This window comes from Octopus bimaculoides, chromosome 5 (assembly GCF_001194135.2).
Source record: "Octopus bimaculoides isolate UCB-OBI-ISO-001 chromosome 5, ASM119413v2, whole genome shotgun sequence".
In the NCBI taxonomy this organism is placed as follows: Eukaryota; Metazoa; Mollusca; class Cephalopoda; order Octopoda; family Octopodidae; genus Octopus; species Octopus bimaculoides.
The window spans coordinates 42,319,775-42,335,865 of NC_068985.1; the positions used below are offsets into that span (position 1 = coordinate 42,319,775).

General features: G+C 37.8%; 1 protein-coding gene across 2 annotated transcripts in view; it reads left to right on the forward strand.

Annotated features, from left to right (window-relative positions):
* The window catches only part of LOC106876058 (uncharacterized), a 40,667-nt gene extending 27,513 nt beyond the window's left edge, over nucleotides 1–13,154 (forward strand). For both annotated transcript variants that reach the window (XM_014924461.2, XM_052968358.1), the window contains 3 exons: nucleotides 4,878–5,031; nucleotides 8,471–8,681; nucleotides 12,955–13,154. In XM_014924461.2, the coding sequence (XP_014779947.1) occupies nucleotides 4,878–5,031; nucleotides 8,471–8,676 (360 nt within the window). In that variant the 3' untranslated portion in view covers nucleotides 8,677–8,681; nucleotides 12,955–13,154. The remainder of the gene's footprint in view (nucleotides 1–4,877; nucleotides 5,032–8,470; nucleotides 8,682–12,954) is intronic.
* Nucleotides 13,155–16,091: the final 2,937 nt, after the last annotated feature.

Genomic DNA, 16,091 nt, shown 5'->3' on the forward strand with positions numbered 1-16,091 from the left:
GGCATAGTGGTTAAGAGCGCAGGCTACTAACCCCAAGATCCCAAGTTCAATTCCAGGCAGTGACCTGAATAATATAATAATAATAATAATAATAATAATAATAATAATAATAATAATAATAATAACATCGAAAAATACCTTAGGAATGAGAACCCTGGTTTGAAATTTCCCCAAGACACCTGATGAAGGCTGGAGGGTATATCAGCCAAAACATTGTGTTAACAACAAACAAGATGAGGACAAATATCTGTCAAATGTAAATAATGTATGTGTGACAGAACCGGGTGAAAGTGCCCAAGGGGTGGTCGCACATGATGATGCACCTTGGAACACTGACATGGTAGACAGGTACGTGACCAAGCAGTAATAGACCGATGCATATTTGGCCAGAAAAAGTGGGCTGAGATAAGCTTTACTGTGGCCACAATGCCTGGGTGTGACAGTGAATTCAGTGCTTCAAAAACAGCACAACAGTGATGTTCAGGAACAAAGGGTCGGGGTGACCCGGTAGAAACATCGCAGAGAATGGTTCCTTCAGAGAAAGGCAGAGGCAGGTGTTCAAACTTGCAGCAGCAAAACTGTGCTGAAGAGATGTCCAGAGAGTCCAAGGAAGGTTGGTCAGTAGCCGTAGCAACCAAATCAATCGAAGCAGGAGTTGACAAAGCACCGACAGGCAGGTGAGATAAGGCATCAGCAGGGATGTTGTCGGTGCCAGTGATGTGGCGAATGTCACTAGTGAACTGTGATATGTAGTCCAAATGCCTTGCTTCTCTGGGCGAGTACTGGTCCATTTTGGCAAAAAGAGTGAACGTTAGCAGTTTGTGGTCAGTAAAAATTGTGAAATCTCTACCTTTGAGAAGGTGAGAGAAATACTTCACCACAAGATAAATTGCTAAGAGTTCCTTACCAAATACACGGTACCTCACTTCAGCAGCTTTCAACTTGCAAGAAAAGAAAGCCGGTGGCTGGATTCGGCTGTTGACAGATTGCTGCTAAAGCAGATGCATGTACAGTAAGAGACAATTTTGCATCAGCAACAGGTTGAGCGAGGAAGGATGCTTGAGCAAGCTCAGCTTTGACAGATTCAAAAACTTGGATGACTGTATGAGACAGTGTAATTGTGGTATCTTTCTTGCATTGATGTTTCAAAAGCTGGGTCAAGGGAAGCAACTTCTCCTCACAGTTAGGAATGAAGCAACGATAATGATTAATTAAACCAATAAAATTTCTGAGCTGTTTTAAAGAAACAGGAAGAGACAAGTGTTTGATGGCTTCCACTTTAGAGGGAAGCAGATAAAAACTATCAGCGTCAATAAGATGCCCCAAGGATTCCAAGCTGGTAGAACTAAATACACACTTAGCTGGATTGATCTTCACATCATAAGAATGCAGACGCTTGAACAGTTGGGTTAAGTGTTGGAGGTGCTGGTTCGGACTACTACTGGTGATTAGAAGGTCATCAATGTATGCAAAGACAAAATCTAATCCATGAACAACCTCATCAATAAACCTTTGGAATGTGCTGGCCACATTACGAATACCAAACGACATAGACAGGAACTCAAATGCTCCAAAAGGTGAGGTGACGGCTGTCATTAGAATGTCATCAGGGTTGACAGGGATTTGATGGTATACGTGTACCAAGTCGATTTTAGAAAAACCCTTACAGCCATGCAGAGCAGATGAAAAATCCTGCACATTTGGTAGCAGATAGCTATCTGGAATAGTGACAGTGTTAAGGCATCTAAAATCTCCAATCAGTCCAAAATCAGCTTCATTCTTCCTGGCCATGTGTAAAGGTGCTGCCCACTGGCTCATAGAGGAACGAATAAGGCCCAGCTAGAGCATGTGCTTGAATTCAGCCCAGGCAATCTGGAGCTTCTCTGGAGACAAAAGGCGCAGTCGGGAAAAAACAAGAGGTCCCTTAGTCGTGAGGAAATGTCTCATGAAATGGGCTTGATTCAACAGATGAAATGACAAATCAGTCAACTCTGGAAATGAAGCGAGTAACTGGTGGTAAGGGTCACCCGAAGCAGCCACAAAGAAAGAAGGGCTCACAACAGGGACATAAGAATCCTTTTCTGAGACAGCAAGTGAGGTAGTATCATCAAGAAGCCGGTGTCCTCTAACGTCCACAAGGAGAGAATAGTGATGTATGAAGTCAGCTTCAAGGATGGGGTAGGGCAGGTCCGCAATGACAAAGATCCACTTGAAATCTCTATGGAGTGACAAATCCAGAGTAAGAGCGATTTGTCCATAGGTTTTAATGGCAAGGTGATTCACTGCATAGAGAAAGATGTCAGAAAGACCAGGATTGGTAGAAGTAATCTTACAAGACCAGACACTCACACTGACTCCTGTGCCCACCATAAAGGACTTTGAAGAAATAACATTTCGGATAAAAACTGCATGGTTAGGTGAATCAATGGGGGACAACTGTCGTGCCCAGTGCCTCCCTGCTTAGTTTCCCTGAGAAGAGTAAGAGCAGAGCTGTGTACACATTTCGGCCAGGTCTTTGAATTTCCTATAATACCAGCAAAGGGGTGGAGCAGGAAGCATGCACCTGCATGTGGAAGAGTGACGTCTGGTTCTCCCTGTAGAATAATTCCGTGAAGAAGGACAGTTCCTACACATGCATGAAACTTGACGGGTCAGTTCCCTAATAGGCCGTAAGGTTTCGGAGGATTGTATGTTGTCCGGAGCAGAAGAAGTGTAAGCTCACGAGGAAGATGAAGAAGCTACTGTGACAACGTTATGACAGTGTGCCAGAGAATTCCAGAATCCTGTCTGTGGAGGCAGCAAGTTGTTCAATGGTGGTATGTTCCATTATGGGTGCTAAAATTGATTAGACATTAGAAAGCATCCTTGAAAAAAAAATAACTGTTTGACGAATGATTGACCCTCATATGAACTATAAGTCAATTCCTTGGTCTTTCACAAAAACTTGGTGGGGTTTAGTCCCCAAGATGCTCGTCCCGCAAGAACATGCGAAATTTACTTTTGGCAGAAGGAGAGTTGCATCTGGGAACCTCTGTTTTGAAGGGTTCATATGTTGTGTCAAGTGGGGTTATCATATCATGGGCTGAGAGTGTGAGAGGAGAAGGGATGCCTGTGAGTGCAATGTGGAGTTTGCTCTGAGCCAAATGAATATTTGAGGAAAAGAAAAAGGATTCCAATTGTGAAAACCACATCTTAGCATCTCCATGAAATTGAGGCAAAGGAAAAGGACTCATCTTTAGACGATAATAAGAAATAGAACGCCATGAAGAATAAGCTGGTTGAAGAAAATGCCATTAGAAATAGCAGTCAAACACTGTGCCTACAACTACATCATCCATTGTGTTCATTTCTACTTCAAGGTGATAACGATGTTATCTGAAGTACAGTGGGTTGCTATTCCTAGTAGATCTAGTGACATCGTATAGAATTCCAAGTTGGTCTATTACCGTAATAACTATTGCAATCATATTGGATTGCAGTCTTTGGGTGTAATAACATCTATAATTCAATCTGTATTTCTCTAGGACTTGAGCCTTATATAAGTTTTATAATTTTTTAGTTCTACTTCAGTACTTCATGATCCTTAAAAGGAAACAGTTTCAGTGTTGCAGTCTTGGTTATCTGGTATTTGTGCAAACCACAATGAGAGGTTCTAAGAGACAGTATAACCTAAAATTCATAGAGAATGTGCAAAAGCTTTGTGGTATGTTACTCTTACTCTTTTAGTTGTTTCAGTCATTTGACTGTGGCTATGCTGGAGCACCACCTTTATAGTCGAGCAAATCGACCCCAGAGCTTATTCTTTGCAAGCCTAGTACTTATTCTATCGGTCTCTTTTGCCGAACTGCTAAATTACAGGGATGTAAACACACTAGCATCAGTTGTCAAGTGATGCTGGGGGGACAAACATATACACACACATATATATATATACATATATGACAGGCTTCTTCCAGTTTCCATCTACCAAATCCACTCACAAGGCTTTGGTTGGCCTGAGGCTATAGTAGAAGACACTTGCCCAAGGTGCCACACAGTGGGCCTGAACCCGGGACCATGTGGTTGGTAAGCAAGCTACTTACCACACAGCCACTCCTGTGTTGTTTAGGAATGGTAAGGATGTTGTGTGTGTTTCCTTGATTTGTGTCATATTTGTGTTTCAGTATAATGGAATGAAACTAAAATGTCAAACTCAAATTTCAGAATATCTCCAAGTCCTTTTAGTTAATAAAGGCTAAACTTTGACAAACTCATCAAATTTTGTGTAATGACACTTAGCTGCAGAAGAAGATGGTTTCTGGAATAAAAGTATCATATGTTTAGAACTGTATTTAATGCCTGTTCTATCAACTTCAGACTGTAATTACTACTCTATGTCTATGCCCTTCCCTTAGACTATATCATTCTTTTATTTGTTTCAGTCATTTGAATGTGGCCATGCTGGAGCATCGCCTTTAGTCAAACAAATTGGCTCCAAGACTTATTCTTTGTAAGCCTAGTACTTATAAATGGTGGTGCCCCAGCATGGCCACAGCTCATGAGCTGAAACTAGATAAAATGATAAAATGAAAAAATGATTCTATCAGTCTCTTTTGCTGAACCATTAAGTTATGGGGACGTAAACACACCAACACCGGTTGTCACTCGAGTAAATCATCCATGCAAGCCTTTCATGTGCCATAATGAGTTCTTGTCAGAGTATCTTAATAATATTGTATCAATTATGCTAACAAGTCAAGTAATTTAATGAAAAATGAATTGAGAAATAAATGTGGTAAAATAAATGCACTCCATGATGCTTTATAATGAAGTTTTTAAAAGTTATTCTCTCTCCTTCACTTTCTTTCTCTCTCTCCCCATCTCTCTCTCTCTTTTAGGATCTACAAAAATTTAGTTCAAACAAAACAGAAAATTGTCTTGATGGAAAAACTTACACATTCAGTGCTACATTAAAACCTCATTCTGGGAATCTGAAATGCAGTTTTACTATGGACAACATATTCAGTACTGAACGAACTAAAGAAGTTAAATGTGAGGGAATAATTTCATAAATTTTATAAATTCTATTGAAAATTGTTTTTAAATTTCCTTTATCTAAATATTTAATCTCTTTTTTAAAAAATTTTTTGGTTATTTCCAACTTTCTTCAAATGTTTGTGTGTGTGTGTGTGTGTGTGTGTGTGTGTGTGTGTTAAATCATACTTAACATGTTATCCTAAATTGGGTGCTCCTGCAATTCATGTCAACTCCTTAAAATTTTCCTTAAAAACAAACCAAAGTGGTCCAAGATCCCTTGGACCAAAGTGGTCATGCCCTTGTATCATAGTCTTTTATAGCCCTCTGTTTCGTTATCCATCCACCTATAGCTGGATTTATAGTGGGGCAGAAGGGGTAATTGTCTCAAACATCCTCAATATTTCAGCCCCCACCCCTGCAACAGGTGATGAGTCTTCTGTACAAACAAGCCCCCACCATTTCCGAGTAACCTTGCGTGAAGAGGGCCTCCTCCAATATGCAAACATATAACCACTTCTTAAAAATAACACTTTTTCTCCACTTTAGTAACAACAGTTTACTCAATTAAAATGCAAGCTTATTACCCAGTCCAGACCACTAATTTTCAACTATCTCTGTCAAACATTAGTTGTTATTCCTAGTTATAAATTGGTGAATTTTAAAAATTGGAAAAATGTCAAAACAAAAAAAATAAGTTCAAGGATCATCAATAACAAACAACAACGTGCCTTAATTGTGATCCAAAATATTCTCAGAAAGAAGTGAAAAAAATGCTGCTGTATTGGCAAAGACACACTGCCCTACAGAATTTTTCTTTGCTTTGAAGAAGGAAAACTTGGAAGCTGATGAAGAATCAGAAACAGATGTCCCTTTTGAGAAAGTTACTGCACTCCCAAATACATCTGCAGAAATTAGGAGTAATATATCATCTCAAAATATTGATGATGAAGTATCATTGCCTCCTATAGACATAGCTAGTGAAGTGCTATTTTGAGATCTAGATCCAGCCATGTGGTTTTCTGTTCATGAAAAAAATGAACAGCATTTGAGAAAGTGGCTCCTGTACAGCCCATCAAGCGATGCATTTTATTGCTTTTACTATACATTGATATCAAGCAGATGTAACTGTTTTTATAGCAAGGATAGATTTAATGACTGGAAAAAAGGAGAGGAGAAAATGGAAACACACAAACAAAGCTGAGGTGCTGGTGTGGCTGTGTCAGTTTTTCTAGCCAAGAAAGGCCTGGCATTTAGAGGTAGTGAAGAGATCATACAATCTTAGCAAAATGGGATTTTTTTAAGGAAATATGGAATTCCATACATTCCTGATGGGTTACTTGAAAGCATTTGACCATGCTGGAAGTGGTAAGCAGTCATACTTATCACCTACCATCTACAAAGAAAACATTCTGTTGATGGCAAAATACATAAATCATATAATAGCAGAACTTAAAACTACCATATATTTCTCAGTTTTTGTAGATTCAGCACCAGACCAGGCTCAAGTTAAACAGCTTGTTATACTATTTCTGGGGAGTCAACAGAAAGTTTTTGACTTTTCTGCAGACTGGTTCTCAAAAAACTGAAGTACTGGCTATATCTTTGTTAGAATTTTTTTTTAAATAGGATATAAATTTGAAAACTACAGAAGTAGTCCTGTGACAAATCCAGTGATACGTCAAATTACTACACTGGAACGCAAGCCAGACTTAAGGGAAAAGAGTGCAGCTAGTTTTTGTTCCCTGTGCTGCTCATTTGTTGAATTTTTTTTTGACAAGCTACTGCTTCTTACTGTTTCAAAGCTGTTAACTATTTTATAAAGGTTATAACCTTTTTTTTTTATGTGTGAACACACAGTTGGACAAATTTAATCAAAGCACTCTCTAGAAAGAAGTTATAGAGCACCAATGTTAAGTCCTTGTCAGAGACTCATTGTTCAGCAAGAGCTGAAGCTACTAAAGCCTTTCATTGATGCATATAATTAATTGCATTCAAAATACATTCAGATATATTGAAGATGATTTGGAACAAACACCTGAAACAAGATATGAAGTTCAAAGATCGGCCAACAAAATGGATTGTCTTGAAACTGCTTTGATGGCTAGAATCTGAAATTTAATTCTTGTATGTTTTAACAGTACAAATAAAGCATTTCAAGGAGTTGAAGTTGATATGAATAAAATGGTTGGTCTAATTTATTCTTTGGAAAAATTCAGATGTAGGACTTTCAATGTTATTTTAGATCAATTGTCTATTGCCTTACAAAAACTCAGAACAGCCTATCAATCATTGCATGATGAGTTCAAAGTCATAACCACCTTATGTAATTTACCTGATGCAGAGATAGGAACTGAAGTTAAGAAACTTATCACCATTTCTCTCTGATTTAATAATGTGTATATGGATAAAATTATAATTTGCAGCCTTATAATTTGTAAGCTCACGCCCTGTTTCACTCCGTCTCAACTGGAACTTTTAATTCATGATGAAAGACTTACTGAAAACTTTCCAAGTGTTGATGTAGCTCTTGGAATATATTTGATTTTGATGGTCACTAGTTGTTCAGGAAAGAGGTTATTTAGTAAATTGGGGCTGATTAAGAATTATCTGAGAACAACAATAACACATGAAAGACTAAAGGCTCTGTACCTTTTGGATGCAGAGAGCAATGTTCTAAATGATACAATTTAAGGAAATCATTAAAGATTTTCCAGATGCAAAGTGTTGAAAGAAAGAATTTTTGCAGGTATTGTAGCAGTATGTAGTGGTAAAATAGTAAAACTTCTGTACTTAGTTTAGATGATAAATTTTGCATTGACAGATACATTTAAATTTTTAATATGCTAACTAGGCAATTTCATTTGCACACAATTGATGGGTGTTGAGATGTAAGTTTGGTGATTTGTCATGGATTTTAATTGTTGTGTATGAGGAGCCTACCAAGCTTGAAGTGCCATGGGACCCTGCAAGGTTTAAATTTAGGCCTGCATCTACCCACTGTTGTCTACTGTAGTTCCTTACCACTTTACCTTTCCACAGCTCTCTGCTTCATTAGTTTTCTAACCACTGTTAACCTTCCATACATCCTCACTATAATACCTTTCCACAACCTTTTACCCCATTTACCAACAACTGACTGTTAGCCTACCATAGTTCATATCCACAATACTTCTTCACATCATTAGTCTATCTTAGTCATCCTCTTCAAGTCATCTACCACAGACTTCTAATACCACTGCAACAGTACCCACCCCTTTTAACTTGTGTACAAGCTACTCTTAATTAAACTACTCAATTCACTTGTCCCTTGTCTTCATTTTGCCTTTATACACTATTTTCAGTACATTATCCAATCATTTCTCTCATAAATGCAACAATCTGGTACCCTACATTTCCATATTTTCCACTCAAAGTTTATAATACAAAGTTTTACATTTCATTGGTGTCTTTGCAGGCAATAATCCATCTGCTGCAACATCAGATTTGTACACAATGGAATCTTTTGTGGTTGGCTTTTCACAATCAACAATATCAACACCAAACATTACAAAAAAATCTTCAGCAGGTGATAAAACTAAGCAAAAGAATTACATCAGTATTATCATTGCGGTTCTTATTGTTATTGGTGTTGTAGATGCCCAAAAATATTCCTATGGGTAAAAAAGGTATTTTGTGATTTTTTAAAATTTCATTTTGAGTTTGTTAAGTGCAATTGTAGATTTTGCTATATACTTTGAGTTAGCATAATTGGCTTTAGTGTAAATTGTCCCAGCATTTTATATGTGTGGATCTGTATTTTCTGAAATATTTAATTCTATATAACATAAAATTCTAAATGTGAATTCTTTTCTAGTAGGAGACTGTGGATAAAAGTGCATTTAGTTTGGTAAGCAAATAGTCAGATAGTGCTCAAATGATGACTGTTTTTAAATAAAGGATTGTACAAGGATTGTTGTAGTTTTTCAGTAGGAAAACTGTGAAGGGTAACAAGCAAAATATGAAAGCAGAAGTGAGATTAATTTATCATACTTTGTTTATCACTACTGGATCAACATGAATGCAAGATATTATCCAATTACACTGGTCAACAAAATGAAACATTTCTAAACTCTAGAGATCTCTTGTTGCCTAGGAAATTTTCACAGAGTCATTTGAAGGATTCCTAGGCTTTAAGTTCAGTCTCATTCAGTGCTGTGAGGAAGTGGTTGTCCTTCAGGAGTTCTTTTATCTGCAGACCTATGAATACACCCTCCTTCAGTTTTGCCTTGGTGATTTTTGGAAATTTAGCCTTCACATATTCAAAATCTTTTGAGCTTTTCCTGACAAGTGTCTTTACGAATTGTTTCATGAGGCCAAGCTTTATGTGAAGAGGGGGAAGAAGAACATTTTCTGGGTTTAAAAGTGGCTTACTCAGGACACTAGAAACTCCCAGCTCATATGATTTTTGCAAAGGCCACTCTGATTGCACATAGTGCTTGTTAGTTGCATGACTGTCCCATAGGCATAAAAAGCAGATTGCATTCCCATCAACATTCCAATCACCTTCAAGTCTCCACATATTTTCCAGCTGTAGTTTGTATACTTTATGGCATTGAGGAGTACTTGCATGTTTTCATAACACTCCTTCATGTGCACTGAATGTCCTATGGGAATGAATGGTTTCTTATTGCCATTGTGTAGTAGTACTGCCTTGAGGCTTCTCTTAGATGAATCAATGAATATGCGCCATTCAGCTGGAACATGCTCTTGGAACAAACAGTGAAATAACACATCAGTGTTATTATTGAAACAAAGTGGACCATCAACAGAGACGCATGAAGTCAGATCCCTATTTCTCTTCCACAAATGAGTAATACAAACATCTTTCTTAAGCAGACACTTTTCTTGTAGACGAAATGTTAATAGTTCAGCTTTATCCCTTGACAATGACAAGTCTCTAAATCATTTAACTCTCCTTGAGAAAATTTCTGTGGTACGTCTTCATTTTCAATCGTAAAATCTGCATCCACTTCGGTGTCTTCCACAGCAGTAGTATTTTATTCAGGAAATACATCTTCATCAGACATCTGAGGGTCATTTTCTGATGGTATTGGAATAGGAAGGTCATTATTGTTGTGTAGTACTGGTCTTCTTACTGATTCCAAGTTGGGATACACAATCTTATGCTTGGTCTTTACAGTAAACCCACATACATTAATGTTCTTTTCAACATAGTCCCCTTTACGACCCACACACTTCTTCCATCAGTGCTTGAATCTTATTGGTAAAGATGTTTTCATTCTGTTGCTCAAAAAAGTCATCAACACTAGAAATGACATCATCATTACTGTAATATTGGTTCTCAGCCAAGTTTTTTTCATGTTGGCATTAGGAAGGGCATCCAGCTGTAGAAACTTTGCCAGATCAGATTGGAGCCTGGTGCAGCCTTCTGGCTTGCCAGCCCTCAGTCAAACCATCCAACCTATGCCAGCATGGAAAGCAGATGTTAAACGATGATGATGTTGGGAAACAGATGATTGTCAGATGGGACCAAATTAGGAGAATGATTAACTAGTTCAAAGCCACAGTCATACATAGCAACCGTTGAAACCAAAAACTTACATGCTGGAACATTCTCCTAGTGAAACAAGACCCCTTCCATCAGATTTCATGGCTGTTTGGTTTTGATAACTGCTTCAGCAAGTTGGTGTAGCACTCTCCATTGATGTTGTAGTCTTTGTTAAGATTGTCAATGAACACAATACTTTTTGCATCCCAAAAAACTGAAGCCAACAGATAAAACAATCTTGGCCTTCTTTGAAGAAGGTGAGGAGGGGTGTTTCCATTATATGGATTGCATCCTTCTCTCTGTTTTAAAGTGATCAACCCAACACTCATCATAGGTTGGGAAATTTTCAAGGAAACCAGCTAGATTTGCCAGAAACAATGCCAAATTTTCCTCTGGTGCACGTTTGACCAGGTGTCAGAAGATGTGGCACCCACTGAGCAGAAACATTCGTCATGCCAAGTTCATTGTGCAGAATATTCTCAACTTCCACATGGGATATACTAATAGCATTGGCTATTTGATTTATAGCCAATCGTCTGTCATCCATCATCATATGGTGAATACAATCAATGTTTTCCTCAATGGTGGAAGTTACAAGATGTCCAGATCTTGAGTCATCTTCATGACTCTCCCTTCCTCTCCTAAATCCAGCTACCTACTTTTGCACTGTTGACAAAGCTGGAGCATTACCTCATAATATAGCAACCATGTCAGCATGAATGCCCTTCAGGACTGAACCCTTTTTCTGTAGGTACTTGATAATACCACAATACCAAATTTTGTCTACTTTCAAGAGAAGTTGCTACTAGCTAATTTTGAAGTATTCTCTGAACATTCAAATATCAGTTGCCATGGAAAAAAAACAATGCAGCTATTAATAAGACAGACTGAAATTAATGCACACAAGATTTCACAGCTCTAGCATCACTCCTTCATTCTCCGCCTATGATCTTTTCAGCCTCATGTATATAAAGGTTAATCAAAAGCACTCATACACTAGGAAAATTGTTTTTCCCCAAAAAGGTTAGTTATATCCCGATGAAAGATTTTATAATTTTTTTTTAATATCCCCTTTATACTTAGAAACTGTATTAAATAATTTTTTATAAAAACTTTCAATATATATATATATATATATATATATATATATATATATATATCATCATCATCATCGTTTAACGTCCACTTTCCATGCTAGCATGGGTTGGACGATTTGATTGAGGACTGGCAAGCCAGAAGGCTGCACCAGGCTCCAATCTGATCTGGCAGAGTTTCTACAGCTGGATGCCCTTCCTAACACCAACCACTCTGAGAGTGTAGTGGGTGCTTTTACGTGCCACCAGCACGAGGGCCAGTCACACGGTACTGGCAACGGCCATGCTGAAATACATGTTTTTACATGCCACCTACACGGGAGCCAGTCCAGTGGCACTGGCAACAACCTCGCTTGAATGATTTTCTAACGTGCCACCAGCTAAAGTGCTAGAAGGCAACGCTGGTAATGATTATGCTCAAATGGTGCTATTTACAGGCCACTAGCACAGAAGCCAGACAGCTGCTCTGGCAATGAACACGCTCGGACAGTGCTGTTAGTGCTTCACTGGTGCAGGTGCCAGTCATTGAGTATGGTTCAATTATGACTTCGATTTCACTTGCCCCAACAGGTCTTCACAAGCAGAGTTTAGTGTCCAATGAAAGAGAGGTTAGCATGGGTGCCAGTCATACACATATATGTATATTATATATATAGCCATTGGCTTCATCAACGGCCTCCAGACGATTTCAGAATGCTGCCATAATCATTGCCTTCATTTCATCTTCAGTTCAGCTGCAACCCACATACAATAATCAAGAGGGTTGCAGTCTGGGGAGTTAGGTGACCAGATATTAGGGGTGATGTGGTCACATAAATTGTCTCACAGCCGTGATTGGTTCTGCTTGTGTGGCATGATACAGAGTCCTGTTGTCAGATATAGGGTTTCCAGCAATCACCTTATTGACCCAGTGCACCACTATCTCCTCCAGGCACTTTATGTAAGCCTCCATGTTGAGTAGGAGGCTATGTGGGAAAGAGAATGGAGGCATATCGTTGCCATCACTAGTGATCACTCCAAACATCATGACGCTGACTGACTGTGTGTTTATTATCACTCTTGGTACATGTCCTCAGATAGAAACCCAAATTCTGATATGTTTGTATTGAAGATTCCAGTATGAATGCCAATATGCAGCATATCACTTCCAAATTTCTGGCAGAGTGAAATTTATAAATACATCTATCCCTAAACATACCATTACAAGTGAAAGTGACTGTTTAAAGAAGATCTGAGAAACCATAAACCAAATTCCCTTTTTTTTACTATTTTAATTCTCACACTTGTTTTTTTCAGTACGACTTGTCAACCACCACTGAAATTAATGAACCTTGTACATTCTAACAATATAATATACAGTTTTAATTTCAAACTTACACCTTCTGTTTTGAACATGATAATTTATCAACATTGAAAGATTTTGATTTGTCAACATTGAAACTTTTAACAATATTTTTCTAATTTTAAACTTTTACCATTGATAAACAAAAAATATTGTTGAAACTAGTTTGGTATATATGTTAATAAATGTATTTTAAACATTTACAAGCTTTTGAAATTTAAGTGCATTTTCAACAACACATTTTCCTATATTTTTTCCTGCATGGAAACACCACTCCCTTTTTTGCTATACATATATATATATATATATATATATATATATATATATATGTAACCACATATGAATCATTGGCAATTTTCTTCCTCCATCTTTCTTTCGATTGGACTTTCCTCTGTTTCTGAAGGAAGAGTATTGCTTGAACGTTAAACTATCTTTCTTTCCTTGCCTGAGCGTTTACTAATACTTTACATGTACCATGTCCTCCCGTTGTTTTGTTTTTTTTTTGTGTTTTGTTCATCTTTCTTGTTAAATACTGTTGTCTAGGGTTTCCTGATTGAAACATTAATTTATTTCACCATTTTTCAAGCTGATAACAAGGCTGTTTGCCAGTTGCTTTTTAAAGCAGATGACATTTGAATAAGGGACACTGTTCAAGGAAGAAGACAAAAAGAAAAACACAAAGGAGATAACCAACGTTACAATACCATTTCAAAAGACAAACAAGATGTTCATGATTCACTGTGTCTGACTGTTCAATTTTAAATTCCACCTACATGTATTTCTTAAATTGTGGACATACAAAAACAAAAAAACACTCATTCCTGAAATTTATGTAATCATTGGAGGCTCACAGGTTCTTTGAGAGATATAGTTTTTCAAGAGAACATACTGAACATCTTTTTGACCTGTTGATATAGGATCTGGCTTTGGAGAGGATTTTCCATTTGATGTTGTAGCTTGTCCCTTTATCTTTAAACCTCCAAATTAAAACCAAAAGATCCGTTGAATGTCTTTTATAACAGTGCCTAAAATTTGAAAGGTGGTTGTTACATCTTGGTTTGAATTTTCCTTCCACTGCTGCGATATAGCATTTAATTTCTGTCTGATAGTTGCCATAGATCAATCAGGAAATTCTGGATAGCTGTATTTAACAAGAATTGTAGTACTTATAACAGTATGCATGTATGTAGTACAGAGAGACAACAGAGTAATGCCATTAGTAGGAGAGGCTGGGAAGGTGAAAGGCAGGGAGCAAAGTGTAGTGTCAGAAAGAAACAAGCTGCTAAGCTAAGAGAAGTTAGTATGGGTATGAGTTAAGTTACCTGATAAAAGGAATGAACGGGCAGAAGAAAGTGACAATTGAGAAATTAACAATTAGGGATGGAGAAACGAAAGTTAAAAGTGAAAAATGATAAGCTAAGGCAGTGTGAAAGGGTGAGGTATTTATAGATTATATGAACTGAGAGGAGACCCTTGGAAATCCTCGTTTAAAAATTCTAGAAGGTTTTATTTTTCAGATAATTTTTTTTTCAATTTTAAAAGTTCAAAAGCTTAAAAAATCTTTCAAAACTTCCCCCAAAACCTCTTGGGATAATACAGAAATTTCCAAGGTCTCACAGTTTTATGAGAGATAGATAGATAGATATGTAGTGAGCTCATTCTATGATTTTACTATAGATACCTTCCCAACCTCTTCAACTAATGATGTTACCCTGTTATCTCTCTGTACTAGACCGTAACTATGTTGCTTGCGGTACACCAATACAGTGTATATATATATATATATATATATATGTAAGAACGACCGTGCGAACCCAAAAGGAGAAATGGTGACGAATGGAAAACAGGGCTCCTTTATTAAACGCGTCACACGGTCGAACACAAAATATATCAAATGATATAAATATGTTATACTTCGATAACATAGAGAATTCGTAAATGCCAGTAATGAAGACGATAGAACACAACCGTATGAGATGAATAACAGTAATATTTATTGTAGCATTAAAATGTATGTCTGTGTGTGAGTGTGAATGCGACATAATAAAACACAATAAAAGACAGGCTGTCATGTAAAGAAAATAGTGTGTGCGAGTGATACATGTATGTGGGTACGAGAGATACACAGTATTGAATATGAGTCAGTAACACGTATAAGGATTTAAGGTACCAGTTCTTAGAGTACACAGTGGTAAGTGTCTGTATGAGAAGTTAAGGCGTGTGGGGCAGAGCGATCACTAGTTGTGATGTTAGGGCTTCCATGCCAAGCCGGGTTCTTGAGTACAGATGTTCTTCGCAGGCTGGGCTCTTGGCTGTTATTTATCGTGGTGAAGATGAATCACACAAACAGAATCGAAGAGAGAAGTGCCACGGTAGTTTGGTTAGCTGTTGGTAGCTTGTGTACGTAGAAGTCATGTTGATGCTGGTGGGGACGATGCTAGTAGTCATAGTGTCGTGTTGCTGCTGGCGACGATGCTGGTAGTCGTAGTTGTACGATGGTGTTGATGTTGTCGCTGGAAACTGGTTGCTGCTGTGTTACGCGTGTGTGGCCGGTGGCCAGATCTAGGCAATCTGGGGCGCGACGATTTGGCGGGGATAATTTAGTCTATTTATAGTTGAAAGTAGGCTCCACAGAAGCATTAGAAAAACACTATCATGTGACTTTATTAGGGGCTGTGATTGGTCGATTTGCGTTCTGGCGGGAACGGTACGAGGCAGTTGCCACTTCAAATAATAATCAGTCACGTGATGGATATAGTAGGCTGCTTTCTACTACGCCCGAACTTGATTATATTTATACAGTGGGGAAGATGGTTTGTTTGTATATAATGGCAATAGAAATATTAGTTTCACTACATATATATATATATATATATATGGAGAGAGAGAGATTAGATAACTTAGATATGTTTTGACCAAAGATTGACCTAGGCCATGTCTGACTTGATAGCACCACCTGATAGGATTTGCTAAATCCATGTTAAGTCAAGTTTTGTGGTATCATAGCCCATTTGAGTAGGGAGTTCCTGTTGAGTGAGTTATATCCAGGTATAGGTGGTTTATCTGGTATCCCTTGAAGAAATTTGTCCAG